The sequence below is a fragment of the Melospiza melodia genome, chromosome 10, assembly GCF_035770615.1.
Source record: "Melospiza melodia melodia isolate bMelMel2 chromosome 10, bMelMel2.pri, whole genome shotgun sequence".
Lineage (NCBI taxonomy): Eukaryota > Metazoa > Chordata > Aves > Passeriformes > Passerellidae > Melospiza > Melospiza melodia.
The window spans coordinates 21,786,782-21,813,942 of NC_086203.1; the positions used below are offsets into that span (position 1 = coordinate 21,786,782).

A 27,161-nucleotide genomic window follows, 5' to 3' on the forward strand; every position below is an offset into this window, starting at 1 on the left:
CCACCAGCATGAGAAGCCTCAGCGGGCACCAGCAGGAGGACAGGAAGGGGACACATTCAGGGACAGCTGCTGTGTGTCCTGTGAAGGCAATGTGGAGGAGCAGTACCTGTCTGCAGGGCCGCCTGGCCTCACATAGGTGAGCACCAGTGGCCTGGACTTGTGCCAGTCTTCATGGGCTCCCCCTGTAATGAAAGCAGGAAAGCCATAAGTCACCAGAGGATTGAAAGTCTGAGTGAGAGCACTGAGAAAGAGACATTTATCACACAACAGCTGACACAGCCTGCCAGCAAAACCACTGCCCTAGATTAGACAGCCAGCAGTCCTTAGAGGCAGCAGGGGATCCTCTCCAGGACATGCTTTGACTGCTTAGCTGAGGTTTTTGTCATTCACCTTCTTACTTTTCCCACTTTCCACCTCTGCTTCTGCTTTTTACTAGAGAAGCTACTAACCTCTCAGCACAAAGCCAAAGCTGTTGCCTTCCTTGTAGAGGGACACTTCAATGGTCTTGGGAATAATGCCAGCACTGCTTTCTGGCACTAAAAGAGAGAAAGACCCAGTTACCCCAGTTAAACCTTTCCAACCACAGTGCAAAACAGTATCAAAATTCATCCAAACAACACTGAAATTAAAGTCCAGCCCAAAACCCATATTTTATTTTCCCTGCTTGGAAGCAAAAAGAGCCCAGCCTGGACACATGAACCTTTATCAGAGCCAACATCAGGTTTTAGGATGATTTCACCAGCTCAGTGTTGTGCATCTCCCCTCAAATTTGTCGTGGTTAATACCCTGACATTCAAGTAAAACCATCTCGTTTATCAACTGGCTTCAATGCATTCCGCTTTTCTCAAAAGCTTCTGCCACAGATAGAAACTTATTAAAAAAACAGCAGCAGCATAAGGAATCAAGTCACCAGCTGACCTTAAAGAAAATGAAAATCCCAAATCCTCAATGCATAAAGTTGGTTTCTTTCCCTTACCTCTCATATTTTGGATTTTAAAAAAGATTAAGTGAATCCTTTAAACTGATCCTTGGGGCAATTCAGTATTTTTATGTTAAATACACAGTACTATTTGTACAAAATACAAAATGTACAAAGTAAAGAGAAAAAGAAAGAAATGGTTTCCACCTCTTGATGTCCCCTACTAGCTAATGATTTATTGCACTACTGCAGTGAATATGGGACAATTTCCCAGTCTTCTCTACCCAGAACTGCACGTGACATTTCAGCCTGGTCCACTCTGAAAATTCCTAATTTTCAAACCAAGTGCCAGGAATAGCCACAAGGATAATCTGGAAAAAAAGACCAAGAAATTGACTTGGAGAAGAAGGGTGCCCTAGGCACATCCACACTGCCATTTCCCTTGGCTCAGGAGGAGAATTTCAAAGCAAATCTCCTCCCTGACCACACTCACCCTTCTGCCAAGCACCCTGAGGGCTTGCAACCTGCAGCCAAATTAGGCTTAGCCCAGCCCTTAAGCTAACCCAAAAGACATGCGATGGAGGCATGGTACTGCCTGCAGGCAAACAGCCCTGGGGACCAGCTACAGTGAGGCCAAATAAACCTCCAAACACTGTCCCCACTTTGCTCCTACTGCTGTGCACAGACAGCTAACGGGGACACAGCCTAGAAATACTCCAGAAGGGAGTGCTCAAGGCTCCCAGCCAAGGGGTGATGCTCAAATACCAAGAAAAGGGTATAAAGTATCCACAAATGAGTTCAGAAGCCGTCCAATTTCTGTCCTAAGCATTGAAGTATGAAGTGCTGCAACAGCCTCTCATAAGATCAGTGGGAGCTGGAAAACCTAAGCCAGTGTTAACACAGGGTTTGGTTTATTTAAGAAAGAGATGATAGGACACAGTAGCCTGAAAACTAGATTTGGACTTGCAAGATCCCTTTCAAAGCAGGAAATTACAGAGTGGGGAGAAAAAGTCAAACCCACAAGCACAAGTTATTGAATTGCACTGTATTTCTGTTCTTTGCCCAGGGAAAGACAGAGGTAGGGGGATGGTGAGCATAGACAGCGATAACAAACCCTCACAGCAGATAAAAGCCCACAATGAATTGGAATCAGGCAATAATTGACAATTCCCTGTATTTTGCAACGTTTCTTTGTTTGGACCATTCATAAACAGCCCCAATAATCTCACTGGAGAGAAGTCACTATCTCTGTGCTTTTCCTGCTCATTTAAAGCTGAGGACATCTTGCATTGCTGCTACTGATTGAGCTGGCACCACTCCTTGGCTGGCAAGTTCAGTTCATCAGATTCCTCATGAGGAATATCACAGAGAATAAGGAGAAAGGTTAAGAGTGGTCATCTCCAGGGAGAATGAGGACATGGAAGACTTGAGCCACAGCTGGCTTTACCAGATGTGTATGCAAAAACTCACTAACATGTAGAGCAGAAGAGAGGGGAATGATGGATACAGATTCATGCCCTCCAGATTAGATTTTATCCTTTTGGGCTTTACACTGTCATTTCTATATTCAATACTTTTCATCTAAAGGCAGCAGATGCAGCAGAGCTCTGAAGTGTAAAATATCTTCCTATCTGGGGCAAAATGTTAGATTTCATTAGTTTTGTTTTTCCTGTTGTTTTATTTTTAGTTGTTCTATTTCTTCTGCCCAGTCATTGTCTGATTGATCTGGGTAAATGAATGAGGAATAACTGGGGGATTGTATTCACAATGGAAAGACTGTGATGAGAAGCTGTATCGAGGAATTTGTTCTGACCAGGAACATCAATCATCAAAACAAATGGGGGCAAGAGCATACAGTCTCCCATGACAGGACATAAACCCTGTTATTTGGGCTTGCCATCTTCTGCCAAAGCCCCTTAGCTGGAAAGCAGATTGCTTCAGTTTCCCTTCTAAAAACACATAACACTTCAAAGAATCCTGAGGACTAACAGCACTTGCCACAGTTCAGAAAAGGGCATCTGGTAATGCATGTTTAAGACTGAATTAAACCTCTTGCAGCCACACTCCAAAAGGGAAAATGAGAAGCTGAAGCAGCATCCGGAGGCAGATTGGCCTGTGCTGTCGAGTCACTCCGAGGCAAGACAGAGCTAATCAGCCATCCCCTGCCAGTGTGCATGAGCAGGCACCCACTGTGCTGGAAAAAGTGCTCTGCTCCGACTGCACAGAGCTCGGCAGCCTCCACCGCCCGCAAGAGCAGGGGAAGGCAACGGCAAAACGCCCCTGGACACTGCCTTGGCCACGGCACCTCTGCACAAGCAAGTCCAGCAGCACCTCAGGACAAAAGGCAGCCAAGAAGAGAGAGCAACATTGTCTGAGAGGCACCCACCGGCCGGAGGGAGCTCATACTCCACTTCCAGCACCACCCTCTCGCCCACGTTCTTCAGCAGGCTGATGATCTCGTCGTGCCGCAGCTTGGTCAGGTTAATGCCATTCACTGACTTGATGTAATCCCCCACGTTCAGCTGGTCACTCCTGCAAAGTAATAAAATAAAAAGCAGTGGTAGCACAAAGTCTCCAGCTGGCTGGTAACTGTAGGACTTTCTGAACAAGCCCGGCAATGCTGGACTGATCTCTGCTGTCTGATTGCATGTGTCTGCTATCAGAGGGAAGTGCTAGAATTGAAGCCATCTATCTTTCCTGGTGGCAAGTGCTCAGATCTGTACGTACACAACAATTGCAGTGTATGTATTCACAACCTCTCTGCTGTTGCTCAGTTCCCATTCATGTAGAGCAATCAGTCAAAGAAAAGCACACCAAGAGCTGTCTGAAAAAAATCCAGCAGGGAAAGAGAAAACATCTTTCCTTTTGCCTGTTTTCTGCAAAATTGTTCAATTACTCTTTCCTTTTTCCTGCTTCTTGGAGCCTTTCTTTATCCATTTCTTTTCTGAGCCAATAATGTTACTTATACACTCAGTATTCAGAACAGATACAATATTAAACCACTTAGCTTGATCAAGATGTATTGTACCATGCAGCTCTCCTGACAAGGCTGCCTAATTTCACAGAACCACAAATATCCCTACAAAAAATTTTCAGAGCATAATTGCACAGAGCATAGGAAATAACTCAAAATAGAACATGTTCTACTTCCTGAAGCAACAACTTTGCATTCTGGGGCACTTGAAAAAATGGTCTTGGGTGCCAACTACTTTAATTATAACTCCATTCAGTAGCTGGAACATGTAACTATTCCTCTCCATTCCTGCTGTGCTTTCTGCACCCCATTTCCATTTCTCACCTTGCAGCCAGTCCCCCTGGCCTCAGATTGGAGACTCTTGGCTTTCCATCTTTGTCTGTGCCACCTGAAATGGTTAAACCAAGGGTGCTTCCTTCTTTCTTAATCAGCTCCACGATTGTGACCCCTCTGAACTCCTCTGAAAGATTGGGAATAAAGAAAAACAACTCAGTGGAAGGCACATTCCCCCAATCCCAAGGACACCCTTTTCCTACAGGTAGTGGGAAAGTAGATTTGAACGCCTAGCATGAAGAAAAAGCCTCTGTTCATTTGAAGTTAAGCTGTAAAACAGAAGTGTGTCCTGGTAGACCCACTGCAATGTTTGCATGCAGGTCTGGCAGGCAGGACCAAGGAAAACAAGGCAGAGCAATATGGGCTTATGAGAGAGCAAAAACCTTGTGTTTCAAGGTGCTGGAGGCCGTAGAAAAATTTAAAACCAGGGTGATGGGAGCTCAGCAATGGTTCAGGGAGACCACCTCAGGAACTATATTTGATAAAGAGTGGGGAGGGCACTAACAGAGCTGTCAGGTGGTCACAGTTACACAGGAGAAGGATGCTCCTGCAGCCAGGCCCAGGAGATGTGGACCTGCAGTAGCTGACTGGATGGACCAAACAGGGTGGATCTTAAAATACTGTGATAAAAAACTATCATGGGACATCAGTATAGCTGGGACACACAGAACACAATGTGGAGAGGGGTGAGATCCTGCCATCATCAGGGGATGGAAGGGGAGGCATGACCTTCACTCACAGCAATTTGCTCACCTATCTGCACTAGTCCAAGTCAAGCTCCCTCCTACCAGCTCATCTGTAGCTGGAATTGAAGACATGAGTCACTTTGACACCATGACCTGCTCCACATGCACTGTCTGCCACCAGGTCCAGGGGATGCCCACCCCACACCTGCTGCACCAGTTCTGCTTCTCTGGGCGCTGCAGGCACTGCACATTTTACCTCTTCTAGTCCAAGACAACACTCCTGTCAGTCCAGCACCTATATATATAAGCCCAACCCAGTATTAGTTTTGATTTCATCACAGATCATGTCTGGATTTTACAAAAACAGAGTTCCTTAATCATTCCAGCTTGGATTTGGCATGGAAAGGGCAGTAACTGAGCAAGAGAATCAATCCTGGCCTAAGGAAAAGACCAAGAGCTTCAAAGACTTGGCAAAAGGCAGCTCTACAATGCTGCATACAACAGACCTCACTCTCTGATCAAAGGGGGGCAAATAGGACAACATCCACACCTTGTCAGAGCCTCCTCTCAGAAGCTTTTACACAATTCATCCATAGCATTATCCATCCACCTCCACTACCTCAGTGTACTGAAATCTTCCACGATTTTACAGGAGGAAACCTGCCACCCTCACACAGGGTGCCTTTCTCCAAGTCTGTGAGGAGAAGGGTGTGATGGGCACTGGTAGCACATAACAAACAGCAGCCCCACAGATGTGGACAAAAACCCCATGTTGCAAATGGCCCAGGTGCTTGTTTACACAGTAAACCTTACCAGGCTTAAATGAGATGCTCTGTTTGGAGAGGAAACATTTGAAACCTCTTGCACTCTGACTTCCAGACCAAGGCAGGGCCCCTTAAACAGCATATTGATACAGAAGATCCATGCTGGTGCAGGGCCTCCTCCATCTATCCAAAACACAGGATCTATTGGCACTGTGGTGCCTCATCACCAGCACTTTGCTCCTGTTCAAAGCCACCAGGACACCAGAAATTGCAGCTCACTTAGAGCCCTGCCATGCACTACCTGTTTTGTAAAGCACCTCCAAGAATAATCTGTGCACTTGATTAACGTGAGTAGGGAACCTCTTTGCAATCCAGCTCCAGTCTGGCAGGCGTTTAGGCACTGCTGGGCACCCATTTAATGTGGCACTGGCAGCTCCTTGTAAAAATGTCAGGTCCATAATACTTCTGCTCTTTAAACTCAGTTTTGATCCCTTGCCAGCTGCAGTAAGTTAATTTTCAATTCACCAACCCGGGAGCCCAGGGGCTGCCAGAACCTTGGGGGGGGCTCACCACCGTGCTGGAAAGAACAACATCCAGCACCATCCTGCAAATTTCCTCTCAACTACAGACATGACTGATCAACACAGATGGTGCCACAAGGGGAGATTATTAGCTTTTCAACGAGGTTTAATTTTGATCCTTGATAAGTGTTTAAAATGAGGACTCCCGGAGTGCAATTACCCATTGTTATGGGTTCAAGGAGAAATTACTGCTTCAAAAAAAGGCAGATCCCTGAGATCAACCAATCAAGGTCAGTCACAAGGAATTTTGACCCATCCTTCTATAATTCTACTGCCACTGTCACAGACCCACACAGTAAAAGTGAGCTAGTCCTTAAAGTGTAGAGGATCTAGTCGTGCAAGATATAGTCTTTAAGCACCATATATGGACAGATTTGGATTTCTTCTACTGGCATATATGATTGGATTTTGCATCCCAGGGCAGGAAGAGCACACCTGAATTTTTCCCTCCCCACTGAGCTGCCTTGAGCTGGGGTTGTTGGATGCACTGGTTCTTGTGAGCCTCTCCCCATCAGGGCTGCCCTAAGTGGTGTGATGCAGAATATCCTCTGGAACAAGTGCTGAATGATGAAGCAATAGCAGAAGGCCCCCCTCCCTCCCCATTACCTAGAACACACTAAACCAACCCTGTGACTGGTCATTAGCAGCCAGAAGTCAAAACCATGTCCCTGGCTTTCCTAGGAAGGAGATGAGTTGTCCAAGGCAGCCCATCCAGACCTGCAGGAGTGCTGCTGGCACATGAAGCCCAGTGCCAGCAGAGGCAAATGAATTACCACTTCTCTACTTCCTCTTCAGCCCCCGGGGTGTCTCTGCTTGGGAAGGTTTATCTCACACAAAAATTGGCTGTGACTGACTAAATATCAAAACAAACTTAGTCAGATGTGGGAAATTCAAAGCTTGCCAGACACTGCCAGTCTCCCTCCTTGAGCTTGATGAGCTCAGCTATGGCAGCATTTCTTCCCTCTCTTCTTTGCTGCTGTTTTCTTCTTTGTGAGTGTCAGTTCAGTGCAGGAATAAGTCCTTTCCCAGCCCCCTTGTAACTACTGTCAACAGGCCCACACAAGACAGGGATTGTACCAGTAACACACCACTCACTGAGACCAGTTACCACCATCCATTTCTGTCTTCCAGCAAAAGCCTTGCTGATAGATGCACCAAAATTAGTGTTTTGAGGGTTTTACCCATTTTAGGGGTATCCAGGTAAACTGTAATGGAAGCCCCAATGTTTTGGAGCAGGAGCTGACCCCCTCCTTTACCTGGGATGCTTTGCCTCCTGGAGACCAGGGCTGCGTCCATCCCACCAGAGTCCTTGCTCCCCTTTGAGTAAGGGCCATCATCTGTGAGCAGAGCAAACACAGAAGCTGAAATTAGTACCAAAAGCCACAACCAACTGAACCAGAGCTCTTTAAGAAGTTGTCCTGATGACAACAAAATTGGAATCCCATCTGCATCACAGACTGCAGGCAAGAAAAAACATTACCAGCCCGAGGTTTGCGCTGCACCGTGTGGACTCTCACCTTGTAGAGAGGGAAACAGGAAGACAGTAACTTTATCTGATTTATTCTTCTTGGAGCTAATCTGCTAGGAGGGAACAAAATTCCCTTACTCCTGTAATTATGTGAACAGCTGAGGATAGAGAAAGCTGGGACATTTGTATCACAAGTTTCAAGCCTGTCATTATGCTTGTGAAAAAACTTTGGAAATGCAGTCATACATCAGGACACTAACAGGGCACTAAATCACTATACTTGAGTGAAATGGCCTATTCTTATAGATCCCATTATTTCAGTCACCTTTTCGAGCTGCTGTTCCAGCCTCTGTACAATATAGAGAGCACCCTCTTTTAAATGATTAAAAGGAAAAAAAGCCAGAGTGGAGAGAGAATAGCATTATACACTGTAAATACACTGTCCAGCATAAGCTGAAATTTAAAGCATCTAAATATCTTTGTATTGTCCTATTGGAAGACTGCTACAGTGTTATCACAGAGTTTATCTGCAGAGAAGGCAGCATGCTTTTGCAGATCTCATTTCCATCCATCTAAAATGTCTATTTTTATGGCATTTCATAAAAAGCTGGCACTTTTCCCATCAATAATTTCCAGTAACCATATAGTACCAAATAACTCCCATTCTCAGTGACCACATTCTTGAATTTTTCAGTAGCTGTGAAGATTTAGAAGCTGTACATGATAGTATAAATACAGGTTATTGAAAACCTTATCAATTTATTCCTGTCCACAGCCCTTAAATAAGTTACATTTAAGGTACAAAGAAGTTTTTGTCCCACTCTATACAAAATGAAGAAAAATTTTAATGCAGCCTCATTCAAGACAAAGGTCTGTACAGAGTAGACCCAATCCCAACGTTCAGTTTGCTGGCAGCCCACTTTCCCCATAAACAGAAAAAAGACAGTGTAAAATCTTAGTCTCTCTCACCAGGAGGTTTTTCCTATTATTCTGGTTTCTCCTCTCTCTATCAGTCACCTCATCCCTGGCAGAACTGCAGAGTCAGATAACAGGGATGGTTTGGGTGAATAAAGGAAGGTGGCAATTCCCAGGGGAGAAGCAGGACAAATCCAACTGCTCCGTGCACACATTCCCAACAGCTACAGCCACCCTTTATTTCTTTCCCAAATGCAGTAGCACATTGGAAGAGGAATCTCCAAGCTCAGGAAAGCCAGCACAAGGTTCCTTTTGAAACACCGGAGGTAACTGTGGAAAAGGCATCTGCAGCATACCCTGGGCCACCCGGGGCTGGAACTTTTTGCTGGCACTGGAGCATCAGTGTGCCTTTGGTGCCACAGGCCATTGCAGATGGCGAGGACCACCCCAGCATGCAGCTGCCCTCCACAGAAGAGCACTGCTGCCAGCTCTGCCCCCAGGTAACATGCTCAAGGCAGCGAGGTTCTGCTGTGGATGGGATCCCTGCATTCCTGGGAAACCACACAAGATGGTTCAAAGCCAGCTCCATAATCTGCTGGCAAACTGAAGCAGAGAACCATCTGTTTCACATAAACACACCGCCCCAGAGCAGACAGGCACCAGCACCCTTCTGCGCTCCACTTCCCCATCACAACCCCAATCAGCGCTGATAGGAAACCCCAATTCGCTACTGCTTGCCCTTCCTACCCCAACAGCTGTTGGCAAACACGCCTTGGCTTCCCTTTGAGCAAGAAACAAGGTTGTCTGTGCATTAACAACAGCTTCCAGCAGCAGCCAAGTGGCCAAGAGCAGTGACCCGAGCTACAGGCCCTGCCGGCAATTAGCAACGCCGCCCTGTGCCACTGCTCCTGACAGCCACATCAGCCAGCAAATAACCAGCACCACAGCTACCCTCCTCCTATTGCTCCTCCCTTCCAAACTCCGTGCATTATGTGAAAAATATTTGGGTTTTTCCTCTTATTATCTGGCTACAACATTTGCACAGGAAAGGAGGCTGCCACACGTGGCCTGCAGAAACGGGAGCTGGCATTTGCCTGCAGAGCATCTCTGCCTGTGCACGGCTCTTTGTTCATTTGCAGCCCATTTCCTGCTCTACCACTCAAGCTGGTAATAATGAAGTCACTTTTTATGAACTCTTTTGTTTGTTTGTGCAAGGGATTATATTGTTTTTTTTTAATAAAGGAACTCCTTCTTTTTGTGCTCTCAGTAATTTCTTCTGCCTAGCACAGCACTAGTTTGGGGGTGAGGCTCTAACGAGCCTTGATTGCTCAGTCAGCCAAAACTGCAGCACCAACCCAAGCACTGAAAATCCATGAACCTCTCTTCTCCTTAAAATTGGGAAAATTTTAAATCTTGTGCAGGTTATTTTTGCAAGCAATCCATGCTAGAGCTATTAGAGTTGTATTTATCAAGCTTTTTCTCTCACAGCAAGAGGGCCAGAATCTTCAAAAAAAAGATTGTGTAATTGATGGTTTTCAAGCAGTGATGGTAATGCTGGCTCCAGACCTTTCAGAAAAGCTCACCAAGTGCATAAGACCCTCAATAAAACTGAGATTGCAACATTTTCCATATATTGATCCCTATATTGATGGGAATCTGTGGCAACATACAAAGTTCCTGTAAGCCTTTGACAAGAGTTTTTACTATTTACGTGCCTTACTATTTACATAACACCAGAGAGAGAAGAACTTCTGAGTCCTCTCACCTTCCCACAGAGCTTTGAACTCTCCTCCCCTGCAGAAGCAGTGCAGAACAGTGATACACATCAGTGTACAGTGTACCATATATAGTGACAGTAAATAAGAGAGAATCCCCATCTCATTCCTTCAAAACACACTGAAGGAGCAGGAAAAATCTCCATGCTTTAGCTGGGGGGCAGGAATGAAGGACAGCCAGGGCAGACTCTACTGCCCCTGCAAGCACAGGCACCAGGATCTCCTGACATCAGTTAGTGGCCAAACCAAATTGTTAAAATGAGGGAAAAAATCTTCCTTGGAAAGAGCACTGATTTAGGAGTTCATTATCCCTGCCTGTGGGGAGGAAAAAGGAAAGTTTGGGGTTTTATTCATTTAGAAGAGCTATTAGTGTCTATTATTAGCAGAGATCACTTCTTAATGAAAATGAGCATTGGCTAAATCAGATTCTGTGACAATTAGACTGCTGTATGCAAGTTGTTCAGATTCCTGGATCACTTTAAGACAGTTCCTGCAGAGAAAGTGCATTAATCTTATGGGAAGACCAAGGGGTAAAACCTCCCATTTGTTTAATGGAAAAAAGACAGTTGGAGACAGTTATTTTGCTACAGGGTAATTGCATTCCTTGTTTAGGCAAATGAATACCACACCAGCATTAAGAACCAAAAGCTGTTCACACTAAGGCAAGCCGGTATTTTTTTGCTAGAATAAAAGCATGGGACTGGAAGCAGAAATCCAAATGACTAAAACTAATTGCAATTTGATCCATTTTGAGGAGAGTTAATTCTGTAAGTCAAGGGAGGCATTTATGTGTAGTCAGGCAAAGAGCAGCCGAGGGTACACGAGCGTGGGTCAGGCAACCAGTGATGATTCAAACTGTGGCTCTGGGAGCAAACCTCCAGTGCCTGGGATTTTAAAGATCTCTGAGTGCCTGAAGATGCAGACATGTACTTCAAAAACAGACTATAATCATCTAACTGCATCTTTAGGCATCTCATCACCTTTAAAAATTTGATATATTACCAGAAGGAGGGGCAGGGGAAAGTGGTATATCCATGCACACCCATTCTGAATCTGAAATTTGTTTTTAGCTCACACATGGCACAGCCCCCAGTATAGCCTGGCCAGGAGCTGGACCATCATCAGAGGAGGACAGGAACACAATCCTCCCCACTCTCCCCAGGCTGGCACTCCACATGGCAGCACAGCCAGAGGCTTCTCATGCACCAGTGATGGATTTGGGCTGGATTGCAAGGCTGTACCCAACTGCCCCTCCAGCGCAACTCCCCAGGGCACTTTGGGATATTCCAGCACCACCACAGCAGGATGGGGACAGCAGTGCCAGAGTCAGCTCTGCACAAGAGCAGCACAATGGTGGCCTCTCATCTTCAAGGCACTTAGCCTTTAACATGGGAGACAGACAGATCCAGAGAGCCCAGGACAGGAAAACAAAAAGCCCATTGAATACTGCTACAGACTGCATGATTTCCTGAAAGTACTTAATTACAAAGCTCACTGCAGAGCAAAAGCTCCTCCCATGTGTTGGCTTCAGACAAGGAGCTGTTTGCATAAAGGATCCCACCTTCCCCAAGCCTTCCTCAGCAGGTGGCTTGAATTTTCTTCTGCCCATCAAAATCCATAGCTCCTCAGGCCCTTGGAAAATCTGTACATGAGTTCACTATAACCAGTACAGCTGCTCAGGTCGTTTCCCATCTCTAGAAATACAGTGCTTTGGCTCTGTATCATTAAACTTAAAGAAAAGAGAAATAAATAGAAATAAATAGAACCCCAAGAAACAGATGAAACCCATCTATCAGTGATCTCTAGACTGCTTTTCCTGGAAAAGTTGAGCTAAAGCATAATCCTGCCCTACATAAAACTAATCCAAGCATACAGCAACAAATACACTAAATCCTTAGACAAGATAGTCCACACTCCTGTGCTTAAAACAAGAAAAGAGAAAGTCACTTCTGCTTTAGGATTCTACACCACAATTTAATTTTCATCACACTGATTTTAGCTTGCTGCATTAAAAAAAAAATAAAAAAACCAAAAAGCACCACAAACAAAAATGCCAACTAAACTCTGAAAGGGCCTAGTGTTTCATCACTTTTTATTCTTGAGAAGGTAGGGTGGGCTTGAAGAATGCCAGTGAAAAACCCAGTGCCCACCACAGCTCTAGCTCTTCCCTCAGCCCAGGGCACCTTCCATGTGACTCTCCCACAGCACTAATCCAAAGTCAAGCAGTGTTTTGAAATGCTTTTCCCTTCCTTTGAGCCAGAAAGATTTAAAAAAAATTCCCCTTAACCAGCGAGCTCAGGCTGGAACAGACCAAGTTATTTAGGGAGCAGCTCCTCCCTAATTTCATAAATACATGTATCAACAAATCTACTAAAAATTGCAGAGGTTGCCTTTTGTAAAGAAAAGCCTCTTATTTATCCCTTTACTGGCAACAAATCCCCTCCCAGCTCATACTCAGAGGCAAATGAGAAGTTGGGGAAGTTTCCTCTTAACTTCTCTCATCACAAATTTCTGAGTTAACAGCCCAGGAAAACAGCCATACTATACAAGAAATACCCTTGCTGGAAATAAGGCTCTTGCCCCAAAAACAACTGAGCTTTATCCCGTTTTCCCAGACAATTCTGGGGAAAAAAATTGTTCTGAACCTGCTGCCAGTCCCTGTGCCAGCCCCACTGCAATGACACTGTGTTCCCAACCTGGCCTGGGAACGTGCTCCACCAACTGCAGCTTCTTGTGCCACCAGAGGCTGTTGTGGCAGCTCTTCCATCCACTTGTGTAGCTGCTGCTCCTGGCTTCTGAGCCAGGAAGAACTTGCTCAAACTTCAAAGGTATTCCAAAACGAAGTTGTACTTTTTAATTCCTTCTCCTCAATAGACACAGCATTGTCTCCCCACACCCTCCACATCTCCTTCTTTTCTTCTGTATTTATTCACCTACCAACCCTTCTCAGGCATGTACAATTTCATAACACCTGCTGCTGTATTCACAGAAATCAGTTCTAGGAAAATACAATAGCCTATTGTTCAACAGAAACTCCATGCTTTGTTCTTCTGGGTTTTTTTTTTTATTTTTAATAAGAAACCAAGATTACTTTTAAAGGAACAATTTGTTTCAAGCAATCATTTTCAACTGAAATGCTGTAGATAATTACTTGCACAGCAGTGGCCTTTATGGGACCAAGATATGAGCCAGAACATGCCTCTGTTACCAAGCAGGTTGGCTTCCAGGGGATATAAAAGCATATTTCTTACCCCCTGCAAGACTGTAGCAGATAACACTGATGGAAGATTCCTGCTTTGCATGAAGATGTGGGAAGAGTTTCTGCTTTTAGTAAACAAGTTTTGTGTGCACAAAACCCATTTAAGTTGACTTTGCAGAAAAGCCAGGCTTTGGTAAGGTTTAACTCACATCAGCTTTCACAGGATATTAAACACCTCTCAAGGACTGATCCAAGTCCCATCTGATAAGAATGAATGCTGGACTCAGCTTGCAGTGCCAACATCTGGTGCTCTTCATTGTTTTCATTAAATACATAACATTCGAAGGGAGGAAAAAAAAGGAAAAAAGGAAAAAAAAAAACACAATTTAAGAATCATTACACTCCTGCACTCATGTAATTTCTATACCTTGCTACAATGCATTGTTTGTTCTCATTATTGCTTTGCAAGCCAACACAGAGTCGCTTTATCTAATCAGCACATCCAAGGGACTCTGTGATAGAGGACCTGGAAGCAGTTCTTAATTGCTACTCAAGCTGTATTGAGAGATGGAAGAAAAAATACCTATAAAAGTAAAAAAAAAATTACTAAAACCACCTCCTGTTTTGTCTCTTCTGGTTTTGTATGAAAGTTTAATTCCCATGCTCTTCATCTACTGTCCTCTGCACCTCTGGAAGCCAGTGGCCAATATCCATCAGCCTGGAGGGGGGAGAGAGAGTGCAGCCTGAAAGAGATTTATAATCTTGTAACTTTGAGTAGAGAAAATTTAAGTTATTGCTCTCAGAAAAGCAAAGAGCCGTTGTGCAAACCAGGTCTAGCCCAACTTCACCACTCATTTTCCTCTGCATGGTAGGGAGGAGCCCAGGGGATAGTGGATGCAGAACAGCTGGAAATGAAGCATTCCTTTGCTCTTCTGTTCACAGAGGAGCTTATGTTGCTCTTCTGAAGTACCCTGTGATTTTGTTTCCTCCATTTAAAAGTATCAGGGATGACTCTTTTCTGATTCCAGTGAGGATATGATTTTGTGCATTAAGTTAGGCTTATTAAGAGCTGCTTGAGGGATTTCACAGGCTGGATCTTCAGCACAAATAGCTTTTCCAAAAAAACCCCAAGAATCTTCACTTTTATCCATCTCTTCCTAACAATCCTCTAACAACATCAACACCAAGAAGATCCCTCTTCACTCACTGAGCTCTCTGCTGTTCACTTTTCTTAAGCAGTCCCCAGCAAGATTTGCATTTCTAGTGTTAAAAAATAGAAAGAGAAAAATGGAGAGAGACTCCCTTCCTGCAATCCTTCTCATCCTCCCAGGCATTTTCAGACAGCTTCACCAGTTTATATTTGTGGATGACCCAGTGGCAGAGGAAGCCCTGCAGTGCCTCACCCCCTTGCAGGTTGTTTGCACACACAGACTCACACAGAGCATCCACAGTAATTCTGTGCACAAGAGACAAGAATAGTGCAAAAACCAACTCCGTGAGATTATTATTTCTCAATGGTTCTAGTGCCTGAAATGATGTTATTAAAGTTACATTTTCCAGTCAATCTGGCAATTTCTCTTATTAAGCAGCATAGAGTATACTGGGGACAGTCCAACACTAAGCTAGAAAGATGAAATATTGCTGATATATTGATTGTGTTATCTGAAGAAACTAACTTTCAAGAGTAAAAATTCAAGACAAATAAGATACATTTTCAGACTGATCTTTCATGGAAATTATCCAAGTTAGCAATTGTAATATGGTGAGAAATTACCAATAAAGTCTAACATCATTTCCAAGGAAGAATGCTTCACTAGATACAACTGGATTTATTAATCTAAGCAGCAGGCAGCAGTAAATCCTAGCTGGCAAGGGAATCAATTCTCCCTATTAACTCCATGTAAGCTTCCAAACTCTTTCTTAAATATGGAGGTGGATAAGAAATGCAGCCTGCTGAATCCAAACCCTGAGGACTTACCTTCTTTCAAGCTCCAAATGCCATGCTAAGTGACTGTGGAGTAAAATCAAATAATAAAAGACAGTTCTATTGTGGGTTTTCAATCAAATGAAATTAAGTACTGTCAGTTTATTAGACTTTAGCACTCAAATCACTGGTGCCACCTAAGTCTAGAGGCCACTATTAATTACTTCTTTAAAAACCCTGGAGTTAGTCAAAAAAGGAAAACAAGGTTTCCTTTAATGAAAACCATCATGAATGTTTTCACTGCAAAGGGTTTGGCTCCAAGCTGCCTTCCAACTAAGGCAGCTTGTCAAAAGCTACACTCTAGCGGGCAACACCTTTTATTTTCTGATATATAAATAGTTGAAGCCAAAAACATTATCAGTGTTCATATTAAAATATATTTCATTTTGGTGTCTTTTGGGGGTTTTTACTGTCTTATCTAATGCCGGAGTTGGACTCACAGAGGTCCAGGGAGGAGACAGAGAGACAAGACTCAAGGGCCATTGGCAGTGCCAAGAGCTGGGCACCCTCATGCCCAGCCTGGGTGGGAGCATGAAGCACAAAGCAACAGCTTGGGGGTGACAGAACAGGGAGAAGTCAGGACTTCCAACTTCTGAAGTGGAGATCAATTTGCTGCGGTGATAGTGATAGCAAATTCTTGCACCTATTTTGCTTTTTACAAACTCTCCTTTGATCCCTATTATGATTGCTTTAAAAACGGTACTTGTTGTCTTTCATCCTCCAAGATCTTACAAAAGAACTGTTAAATCAAGAGGCTGTTAACTTTCCAAGGAGAAAAGGAGTTTAAGAAGTACAAGGTAGGGCTGTACTGTAGAGAAGGGAGAAGGCAATCTGGTCTGGTGTGTGAGCCTGGCAGGAGAGCACAGAACCCTTCAGGGCAGAGCTAGAGAGCCAGAATTTGAGAAGGGAAGCTATAGATGCATCCTAGATGTTGGAACATGTGCACGTCCTCTCTTTCCACTGAATGCAAAGAATTAATGACCTGGACACTGTGTTACAGAATATCTTGGCATGATGGATGGACATCTTTCTCAGAAGCATTTGGCAGCCCTTAGGCAATTCAGAGGATGGTTCCCAGGAACTAAGCTCTTTGACCTGTATTATGCAGGGAGTGAAACTGGATGTTGAATGGCTCAGTCACAACCCAGTCTTACAAAAAAACCCAAAACAAAACAGGTGAAGGTGTCATTCGGGATTAAATTGGCTGAAAAGAAATATCACAGTTCAGTGAAAGGGTAATTTTTGCCCATAATAAATATTTTCTGCAGTTTTGACCAGCTCAAATCTGAAGATCCCACCTCAAATGAAGCAGAAGGATACATCAATATTACTGCAGCAGAGACAAAAAGCAATGACTGACAGGGTTCCCTGAGCTACATTTTTATGGTGAAAAGATGTGTAATTTCAAACAGAGGAAAACTGGAAAACCCACTTCCAAATATATACCTGGATAGGAAGTAAAAAAACAGAACATGAGTTCTGAAATAGAAGTAGGAGTAATGAAAACTATCATTGGATATCGTGGAGTTTGTAAATTAGGACTTAAGACAACAGTTTTTAATTCTGAGCTTTGCTACAGACAGATAACTTTTCCCAGTTCAGCAGGCAAATTGTCAAGAGCAAATCTCTTGTGACAGGCAGTAGACAAAGCAAAGGAAAAACCACTGGATTCTTCACCAGACAGGGAAGATGAGGTGGCAAAAAGACATTGTGCCAACATTCAGCCTCATAATCCTTTACAAAGAGGGACTTAGCTACAGCTGTAATGCCTTTTTTTGTTTTACTTCTATAGTATTTTAAAGAGAGTCCTTGTTACAAAAGTAAATTATGTGCCCCAAAGAGCACATGCAAAATTTTAGCACCTCTAAACTTACAGCAGTCCATGTGGAGACCAACTGAAGAGAAGTAAAGCAAGCTTAAGGAAACCTTTTAGAAAACACAGCTCCTTAGATAAGTTGAGAAAAGACCCTTCTTTTTGCTTCTGGAAAAGCAAATCACATCTTGCTTCCCTGCTGATCCCATCAGTTTGACATAAGCAACACTTGTACCAGCAAGATATAACAAGGGGTGGGCAAGGGGAGCCCAGCAGGGCTTTTTCAAGGAAGGTCACCCGACCACATATCCAGGTTAGCATCCTCTCTCTGCTCCCAATTACAAGTCTGCTCTGACTCAGGAAAGGCACAGAAAATTAAATGAAGGATCAAATCTGGGAGATTTACAGTGGCAGTTCAAGAGGGGGCTGAGATTGATACAGGTCCATGTGTGGTATACATCAATCTCAGTGCCAACAGCAATAAGAAAACCCTTGCAAACCACAGGAAAACAAAAACAGCAGAGCAAAACAAAACAAAACAAACACTGGCAAATCAGGCAACAGAAGAGGTGCATTTCAGGGCAGTAACATTCAATAAAAGCATGAGCCAGGGATCAAGGTGTGAAGCGAGCAAATAGATTCGGGTACAACTTATCTCCAACATCTTTTTGCATCATCTCACGGACCAGTGCACTAAGACATCTCACAATCAGGTTTGCCAGCAATAAGGTGATGCCCCAGCTGGAGCCCCCAGCTCACAGTGCAGCCCCCAAGGTTTGGGAACCGATTTTAGCACTGCAAAGGCAGCTGATGCTGCAGGAAGGTGACATCACAGAGGAAGACATTTAATGCAGTAGGTGGCAAATCAGGTGCTTTATCCCAGATTTGTACTGCATTTTGATGCAAAGTGCTTAAAAGCCAGTGGGAGTCAAAAATTCAGGAAGAAATTCCAGACAGCATTAACTATTTTAAAAGAAAGATTTCTGGCACCCCATTTAGACTTGTTTCCAGCTTATCCAAGAAGCTCTGCTAAACCTTACTAAGACTTAATTCCCATAAATGTGATTCTCCCTCAGTGTTCAGCTAAGTAGCAATGTTTCAAAAAAAGTAAATACCAAATCGTGGGAGTTGGATTATTCATTCATGTGGTAAAAGCCATTATATATTAATACATACAGATGTTCCCACTTCAGGACTGATCTAAACATATGTAGATTTTAGACTCTGACACACAAACCATCTCTTATGCAATGGCCCATGTATGAGCCCAGGCTGATTTATCCTAGACTGTGTCAGGAGGATTCACGGGAGCTGTGTGAGAGATGGAATAAGCTTATTGCTAAATGACTAAAGAAAGAGTAAGCAAGAGCCTCACTTAAAATGAAAGCAAGGAGGGAGAAGGAGAGAAATTGAAGAGTCAGGAATATCAGATTTAGCAGGACAACAAGATGAAATATGAAAGTTCCAAAGCTCCAAATTATTGGACGTTGGAACTGGTGCAGCCTGATCTCATCAAACCAGCTGTTAAAAATTTGCCTGAATTGCCCATTGAATCTTGCTTTCAACAAGCTCAGCTCTTGTGTTTGCCCACTTCTTGCTTCCCATTAAGCCTTGACTTGGCTTCAGACTCTGCCAACGTGCCAGTCTCCAAACAGGCTGATGTCAAAGATCAGCACAGCACCACTTCAATGAAAGTAAACATCTGTTCAGTATGAAAGATGGATGAGACCCTGCTCCAGCAGAGTTATTAATGTATTCCAGCTGTTTCCCATGGCTGCCTTAATGCAAACTGCTGTGCTGCTTTCCAGTTGCTTTATATCACACAGGTGAAACAAAACAGGTGGAGAACCCAATCTCAACTTCAGCCAGCACAAGAATTCACAAAAGACATGGAAACTCCTGGTGAAATTCAGAACAAAATGCTGCAAGCTGTGCTCTGTGACTCTCTGAAAAGCTCACAAAGATGCTTCTTGTGAGTACCTGTAAGCCAAGACAACCTTGAGATTTTCACAAGGAAATCCTGCTCTGTGAAGAATTCATGCCCCATAGCTCTGTGGGTCAGTTTTCCCTTGGCCTTTTTTTGAAACCCAAAACTGTGGCAATCAAAGGATTAGCCAGGTGCAAGGTATAGCCACAAGGAGCCTCAGGTTGGGAAACGGGGACATTGGTTAGAACAGCCCTTGCAATTTGGTGAGAGTCCCAGCTCTCCCAACCATCACAAACGCCAGAGGGACTGGCAGACTCATGCCTAGGACTGAGGAAAAGTCAGTTTTGCGTTGCCCCAGGCAGACACCTGCTCCCCTTTGAACAAGGGAGGGGAGCCTGGATAAGAAGGGGAGAGGCACAGGAGCTCTCCCAGGGCTGGACTGAGCAGCTCCAGCAGCGCAGCCCCACCTGCACCCAAACCTGCCCTCTCCCCACACACCACAACCCAAGGCCAGGCAGGTGGGCAGCAGAATGAGGCTACATCTGAAAAGATGCAACACACACCTGAATGGTTGCTGCTGGGAGTTTTAAAGCTTATAGACAGTAGGAAGTAGCAATGAACTCGGGAAAATTCAGGTGTAGCTAAAGACTGCAGAGTCTTGGGAAGAGAGAAGATGCACGTGACAGCTTTTCTCCAGGCAGGAGCACAGACCATTAAATGTAATGCTTCACATTATGCTTCCAAATACCCACTTAATTTTGATTCAACAAGGCACTTGTGCTAATAAAAATTAAAACCAGCAGGTTCTGCAGAGTGTGTAATGGATGTGTGGAAGAGCTGCGTGCGCAGGTATATCTAAAATTAACTATGAATACTAAACCTGACTACTTTCCAAGTCTGGAGAAGTCTGGGGAGCACTGCAAAAACTTGGATGCCAGTCCTTGGCAGGGTGCTGTGCAAGGGCCCATCCAGCCCCTCACCTCACCAGGGGTCCTCAGGATTGTGGGGGAACATCCCTGCACCAGATATCTCCCATTCCCACCTCTCTAACCTCCAGATGGAGTCTGGATTCTCCAAAAGCAAGTATTGCCAAAAGTTTACCTCTTGCCACTACATGCCAGAACCAAAAGCAGCTGCTGATGATACATTTCCACCAGTTTCACACAAGTATGGATGTCTGTGTGTCCACACTGCTGCAGGAGAGCTGAGTGCGTGCTCAGGGAGGCGAGGGGGAAGAGATTGTCTCAGTGAATGTCAGATACAGCAGGTCCATTTAATGACTAAACACACATGACTGTTTGCTTATAAAACACAGTGTCACATAAATCTGCTAGGAGCTAATTGCCTATTATAGCTCATGACGCTGCTGGAGTCAGCTGCTGAATTATAAAGGCTCCTTTACAAAGGAGGGAAAGCCAGTGGAGTTCTGCCTGCCCGCCTCCACCACAGTTTCCAAACATTTTGTTTTCCAGTTCCTGTAAGGTGAATGCTTATCCCCCCTCTAAGTTATGGGGCCTCTCTGCCAAGCTTGCTTGAGTGAAAAGATTTGGGATAAATTGAAATACAAGGGGGAAGAAGAGTTTCTTTGATTCTTTTTTGAAATTATTATTATTATTATTAATAACAAAACTTTCTCTGTTGTCTCAAGACTCTTGTCCAGCCTCACAAATCACAACATCTATCTCTCAACTGACTCTGCAGCCAGCCTGGAGCTGGGTGGTATTTGCCACCACCTTGATGGCAGCAGTCACCTCCCATGGCCTGGCTGCAGCAACAAGGAGCAGGGAGTGGCAGGGAGAAGATCCACATGCTGCACAGCACAGACAGGCAAGGGAGCAATGGACCACAGAGTGACACCTGGGCTCGGAGGGAAATAGGGAGCAATGAGTGATGCACCCTCTGTCTCTGAGCTCTTCTAACTTCACTCTGATTTTAACTCCACAGGTACAAGGTTTACAAGTCACCTGGGCTGTCTCATCCAGATCTGCACATCCTTGAGCATCTTCCCACTGATTCCAGGCATAGCTCTGTGGCTCTATTCCAGGACCCCACGTATTCCATTCCTTCCTCAGACTCACACCCCCCTGATTCCCCTGCATGGCTTCACTGCTGCAGAGGCATCAGCTGAGGCTGACCCTGCAGAGATGGTGCCCAAAATCCCCCCTGCTCCTGGGGGCTCATGGGCTGCAGATTGGAGGCATTCTGGGGGCAGGAGCAGCAGAGCACAGCATCTCATGGCAGGAAGGAACAAGATCTCTTTACACAGTGGGTTGTATGGGAAATGCATTACATTATTAAAAAAAAAAAAAAAGCCCTTAGCAAAACACATACCTTCATCTGAAGCCAAGAGTTTAATCTTACCCAAATGGCACCACATTCCATAAAGAAATTATCCTCTATAAATCACTGGGCAGGAGCAGGCCACTTCCCTCACATTTCAGGGTGGAGGATTCACTGCAATAAGGACCCTGTATGGATCAGCCATCATGCCCATAAGGGGAAAGGAAGAGATCTCCACTGAAATCTGATGGAGAAACAGATTTATTGCTGCAACATCTCCATGTGGGCTGGTAGCACAACAGTGGGGACTGCTGGAGGTCTGACTCAGACCCTCATCATTTGTATGATCATGCATGTGGTTGCTCAAAGATGAGGAGCAGATCCATGACTGAAGTTGGCTATTTGGCTGAAAAAGCAGATGTCTGGAGCTGAGCCATCCCACCCTCAGCCTCAGGTGAGAGCTCCCATAGGGCAGGGGCTGAGAGGGCTGGACCTCTGGGCTCCCCACATACTGAGATAGCTCTGAGGAGGGACAGAACTTGGAAGTGAAGAATTAATGGAGTCTCAAATGAGTTCGTTTACTCAATCTCTGCAAACAGCTGGACACATGACCTCCAAAACAGAAGCACACACCAGATCAGGGACCTACATCCCTACTTTGGGAAAGAGGAAGATGCAATGATGCAGAAGAATGCAACAAGTCCTGTTTTCATCCACACACCTGGCAGCAGGGAGCCAGATCATACTCTTTCCAGCATAAGTTCTTGCCTCCCAGGACCAAAGCATGTTTATGCTTTTGAAACTGCTCCCCAGACCTTCTCACCAGTGCTGTTCTCCCCAGACCTGAGCCAGGTCCTACCTCAAAGCTTTATTATGATAAACCACAAAAGTGTTGATTATATATTAAGGCTGGAAGTTGGAATACTGCTGGGAAGAAACCCACAATGCCTTCACCTTACTAACATGAACCTGCACAGTAAGAAACAGATCAATTGTGAGGAGCGATGAAGTGGATCATCTCTTCATCCCTCAGCCACACTAAATAATTTACAGGGCTGTTTTGGGACTGACATGCAAAGCAGTTTAACAATGATTTAACAAAAAAGTATGAGATTCCATCTTTTCATGGTTTCCAGGTGTTGAGATCAATTTACTTCACAGCAATTTTAATTTCAGGGCCTTTCTTTTCCCTCCTCCCCACAAAACCTGCAGCTGCCAACTATACTGGCATCTACAGCAGCTAGGAAACGAATTTCCCTGTGAAGCAAATTCTTCCAGGATGAATTGAATGAAGGCAGAACTCATAATTGCACATTACTGAAAACATTTCTGATAAAAAATAGGGAGATATTTTTATCCACATCTCCAGTTGAAAATTGCTGGAAAAGATGCTTTTGAAAAGCCATCATCTCCAAGCATGTAATTATCAGATCCTTGAACAAAAACACACGGTCAAAGAAAAAAAAAAGACTTCCATTGAAATAAAAAATCGGGGGTGGCAATTGTTAGGAATGGAGGGAGAGAAATTCTTCATCCTGTGTGATTTTGCACATTTCAAGTTACTAGACTGATTTATAAATCCACAGATTAATAAACTTGGTGGCTAAGAACATCAAGCTCTGTTAGTAATTTTTTTTGTTGTTGTTATGAACAGAATAATAGTAATAATATTATAAGAAATAAAAAATCAGAAGCAGACTAGCAGTCAGACTGTCACAGACCCAGAATTTCCTAACGCCCACACAAGCACGTTTGTCTTGAAACCAAATTCTGCCACCTTGAATAGACAGGCGTACAATGACCTGGGGGCCCCATCCCATCAAGGCTTAAGACCATGCCTACCCTGATGGGATTACTCACATGCTAAAATTTATGCAGTAGCTGAACCGACAGCTGAAAAGAGCCTTAAATGTTCTTATGCCTGGTAGCATTTCATTGTCAATTGATGAACATTGCTAAATATTTTTTTGCTCTACTTTTTCCTCTCCAGCTCTGCATTAGCACATCTTTCTGATTATTATTACTTGTTAGATTTAATTGTTGCTTTTATTTGCAACACCTACACATGCCTACACACAAAAGCAGAGGTGCTCTTCCCTCCAAGTTGCCCAATACCTTTTTCTAGCCTTCTGGGTAAAATTCCATGATTTCCATCCTTGAGTTAGGTGGACAATATCACAAGCAGTAAACATTGACATCCACATGCAATCAATTTTAACAGTCCATTTTCAAAAGAAATCAAATCCTACATGCTCTAACTTATGCAAGCACTTTGGCAGTGCAGTTACCCTTGGCTTCCATGGATTAATAACAGAACAACATTATAAAGAACAGTGATCCTAGATATAAAGCCAAAAGCAAGACTTGACACACCACATGAAACTCAGTCCCCTTCTGTGGGTCACTCTAAGCCAGAGGGTGCCTCTTCCAGTGGCAATGAAATTTTCTTAAGGAGGGTGGCAGGGAGGTTAATGCCTGGGCTGGAAACTGGGCTCCAACATTTAACACTGGAGAGAAAAACCTCCATAGCAGTTGTTTAACTGACACTGTGGACCAATATTTGTATCAAATCTCCCTGGTCTTTGCACTGAAAAGCATCCCTCTCATACTCATCCCTCCTCATACTGGAGGAGAAAAACTGAATTTAAAAAATTGTTTCTATAGGCCATGAAAAGCTGTAGAATATTACTTTCATCTGTTTTCTTCTATAAAAGAGAAATTTCAGTAGAATGGGTAATCTTTAGAAAAGAGCAAGAATTCATTTTGACAGCACAGATCAGCTCATTTATACTTAAAAGTTTAGTCAACAAAACTTTAGAGACCTGGTCACCAAAGTCCTAAAGCCATCAGGAGGTAGCCATGAGAACCTAAGGAGGAGGGGGTAAGAGATCACAAGGCTGAAGAATAAAATGCAATGTTCAGTTTAAAAAAAACAAACCAAAACAACATGCTACCAGAGTGGGGGCGAGAGAATGACAAATCCATCACCCTCTCTTTGAGTTCCTGGAGCTGACTGTGTGTGAGCTGTTAACACCAAATGAGGAGGACTAACTGCAAACCTGGATCTACCACAAATAAGTCATGCCCACTCAATTGCTTTCCATATGAGAGTAACATTTCTGGATAGACAGAAAATGCAAGTTGCTATATCTCAATTTTAGAAACGCTTCTGACACTGTTTCACGTGCTATTTTTGTAAGTATGTTTGGGAAGCAGGATACAGATGATTATGAAGTGTATGCAAAACTGATTGGAAAACCACACACTGAGAAAATTCATCAGTTGTTCACAATCAGGAGGGAAAGATGTATTAAATGAAGTTCTGTGAGGACTCTCCACCAGCCTGGTAGGTTTCCTGGCAGGTTTTCTCTAAATGACCTGGATGGTTGCAAAGATATTATTAAGCTTACTGACAGCCACAAGGCATGAGGGCCTGGAAGCAGGCTGGGAAGTAAATTTTGAACCCAGAATGACTCATACATGAAAGGACAGATGTACAATTTGGTAGAGGGGCATGCAAGTTACCATACCCAGGCAGGAAAAATCTAATGAATGAAGGATGGGGAAAAACTATCAAAGTGACAGCAAGGACTCTTCAGATACTGTGGGCTGCAAACTAAATGTAAATCCACAGTGCCATGTCATATGCAAGAAGAGCTAACACCCTGCTATAAGCAAGGTGGGTATACTCTACAAAATCTGTGAAATCATTCTTTTCTTTTACTCAGGCCTCATAAAGGCCTTGGCTTGAATGCAGTCCCCAGGCTTGGGTACCACAGCTCAACAACAATGTGGCCCAGCTGGAGTTCATTCAGCTTGAATCAGTGCAGGCTGGTCAGACACCTGCAAGACCACAACTACTGAGGCTGGGGGGAGAGATGAGTTGTCTATGCTAAAAAGAAGAGAGGGAGGAGGGAAAAAAGTGTTATTGCTCTCTTCAAATATTTGGATGTGATGCACAGAGGGAAAGGAGTAATCTGTCATCTGTGTTAGGATGGAATACAAAGGCACTGAAATTACAAGTAAGCAAAGCTTTTCCTTAATATTTCAGAGTACTGAATTAATTTGAGCTGATGCACAGATTGGATATATTCAAATGCAATGTGGATGGGTGATATCACAGGTATGGCCGATACTATCTCAAGGCAGAGGAATAGCACAAACTCTCTCTGCCCAGTTTTGTCTCAAGGAAATTAAGATCAATGATTCAGACCCAGAGATGTTTGTCTTGGTACACACACCCCAGTTAGTTTTTCTCTTAATCTTTCATTTGGCTGCAACTGAGGCAAAGCTGACAAGTGACGTAAGCAGCCTGATGAGCAGGACTTATATTAAATAGCACTATTGTGATGAATTCTTCAATAACAAAGATAAAATCTTTCTTCCTAGGAGATTTATCTATGAAGATTTCCTCCTGTCTTATTCTTGCTCCTCACATTAGTTTTCTATCCCTTTCAGGCATGTTTTCTTCTATTCTTTCACCTGCTTATTTGGCAAGCAGAGAGAGAACACAGGGGAGCTGATCTCTTGAAAACTGGGAGCAGGAAGGGGCAGAGATCTATTAACAGGTCTCTTTTTCTAGCCATTCCCATCCTGCAATAAAGGGTGCAGTTTGCCAGCCTCAAAAAAGGACAGGAAATTCTGCTCTCCTTGGTCTGCAGAGAGTCCATCTCATGCTAAAAGCATGGCTTCTAATGGCAACAAAAACCCCACACCTAAAACCAAACAACAAACCCAAATAGAAAAGCACTGAACATCCTCACTCATCTATGATCTTTATTCTTCCTTTGCCTTCTATACAAATTGTATTTTTAAAAAATCAAAAATAATTAAGTCACCCAAATAAGTCTGAAGGACAAATGGTCTTCTGAAGTGTCTGTACTGTCCTCAATTAACATTTTACATGAGCTGGTATGGGATGGGATTTTCAATGTGTGACTTGGAGCAGCAGGAAGGAGATTCAGTGAGTTCTGTTGCTCTGCCCTTTTCTGCAGTGATCCTGCAGTAAGGACTAACTGAATGTGAAGTTTGCTAGAGCAAAACATAGAGGATGTTCCTGGACTTCAGAAAGCCATAAAGGATTTCAGGGAAGTCCTCCAACAGCAGGATTACAAAGGCTCTTGTGGAAACACAATCACCCTACTAACAGCAGAACCACTCACTCTAAATAGAAAATAAACACCACCTCCCATAAAACATCACTGCTACTTTGAGTTTTCTGACCCTTCCATTCTGAAGGACACACAAAATCTCTCTATGATTAAAATGTCCCATCAAAAAATATCTGAAAGCAACTGACAGAAAGAAATCATCAATACCCTAATGGTGGTGGGCCCAAAAAGCACTTCCGAAATGTCTGGATGCTTCTTTGAAACAATCCATTTGGTTTTGCCTATTTCACCTAAAATGCCAAAATGAGTGGTAAGATTGCAATTCCCTTCACTGCTTCCATTATAGACTTCCAGAAAGCATTCCCATTAAAGCCATGATCTTGGTCCTCAGGAGCACCACAAGCATAAGCTGTGAGGGTCTGACACCAGGGT

The 27,161-nt window shown here is 43.8% G+C and overlaps 1 protein-coding gene across 5 annotated transcripts in view; it reads right to left on the reverse strand.

Moving 5' to 3' along the window:
• GRIP2 (glutamate receptor interacting protein 2) overlaps nt 1-27,161 on the reverse strand; it is a 247,868-nt gene that overhangs the window by 51,278 nt on the left and 169,429 nt on the right. For all 5 annotated transcript variants that reach the window (XR_010028850.1, XR_010028851.1, XM_063164811.1 and 2 more), the window contains exons 2-6: nt 7,514-7,594; nt 4,218-4,353; nt 3,306-3,451; nt 450-536; nt 107-182 (exon numbers count right to left, since the gene is read on the reverse strand). Coding sequence is in view for 3 of the 5 variants with exons in the window: in XM_063164811.1 (XP_063020881.1) it covers nt 107-182; nt 450-536; nt 3,306-3,451; nt 4,218-4,353; nt 7,514-7,594 (526 nt within the window). In the remaining 2 variants the exon portion in view is untranslated. The remainder of the gene's footprint in view (nt 1-106; nt 183-449; nt 537-3,305; nt 3,452-4,217; nt 4,354-7,513; nt 7,595-27,161) is intronic.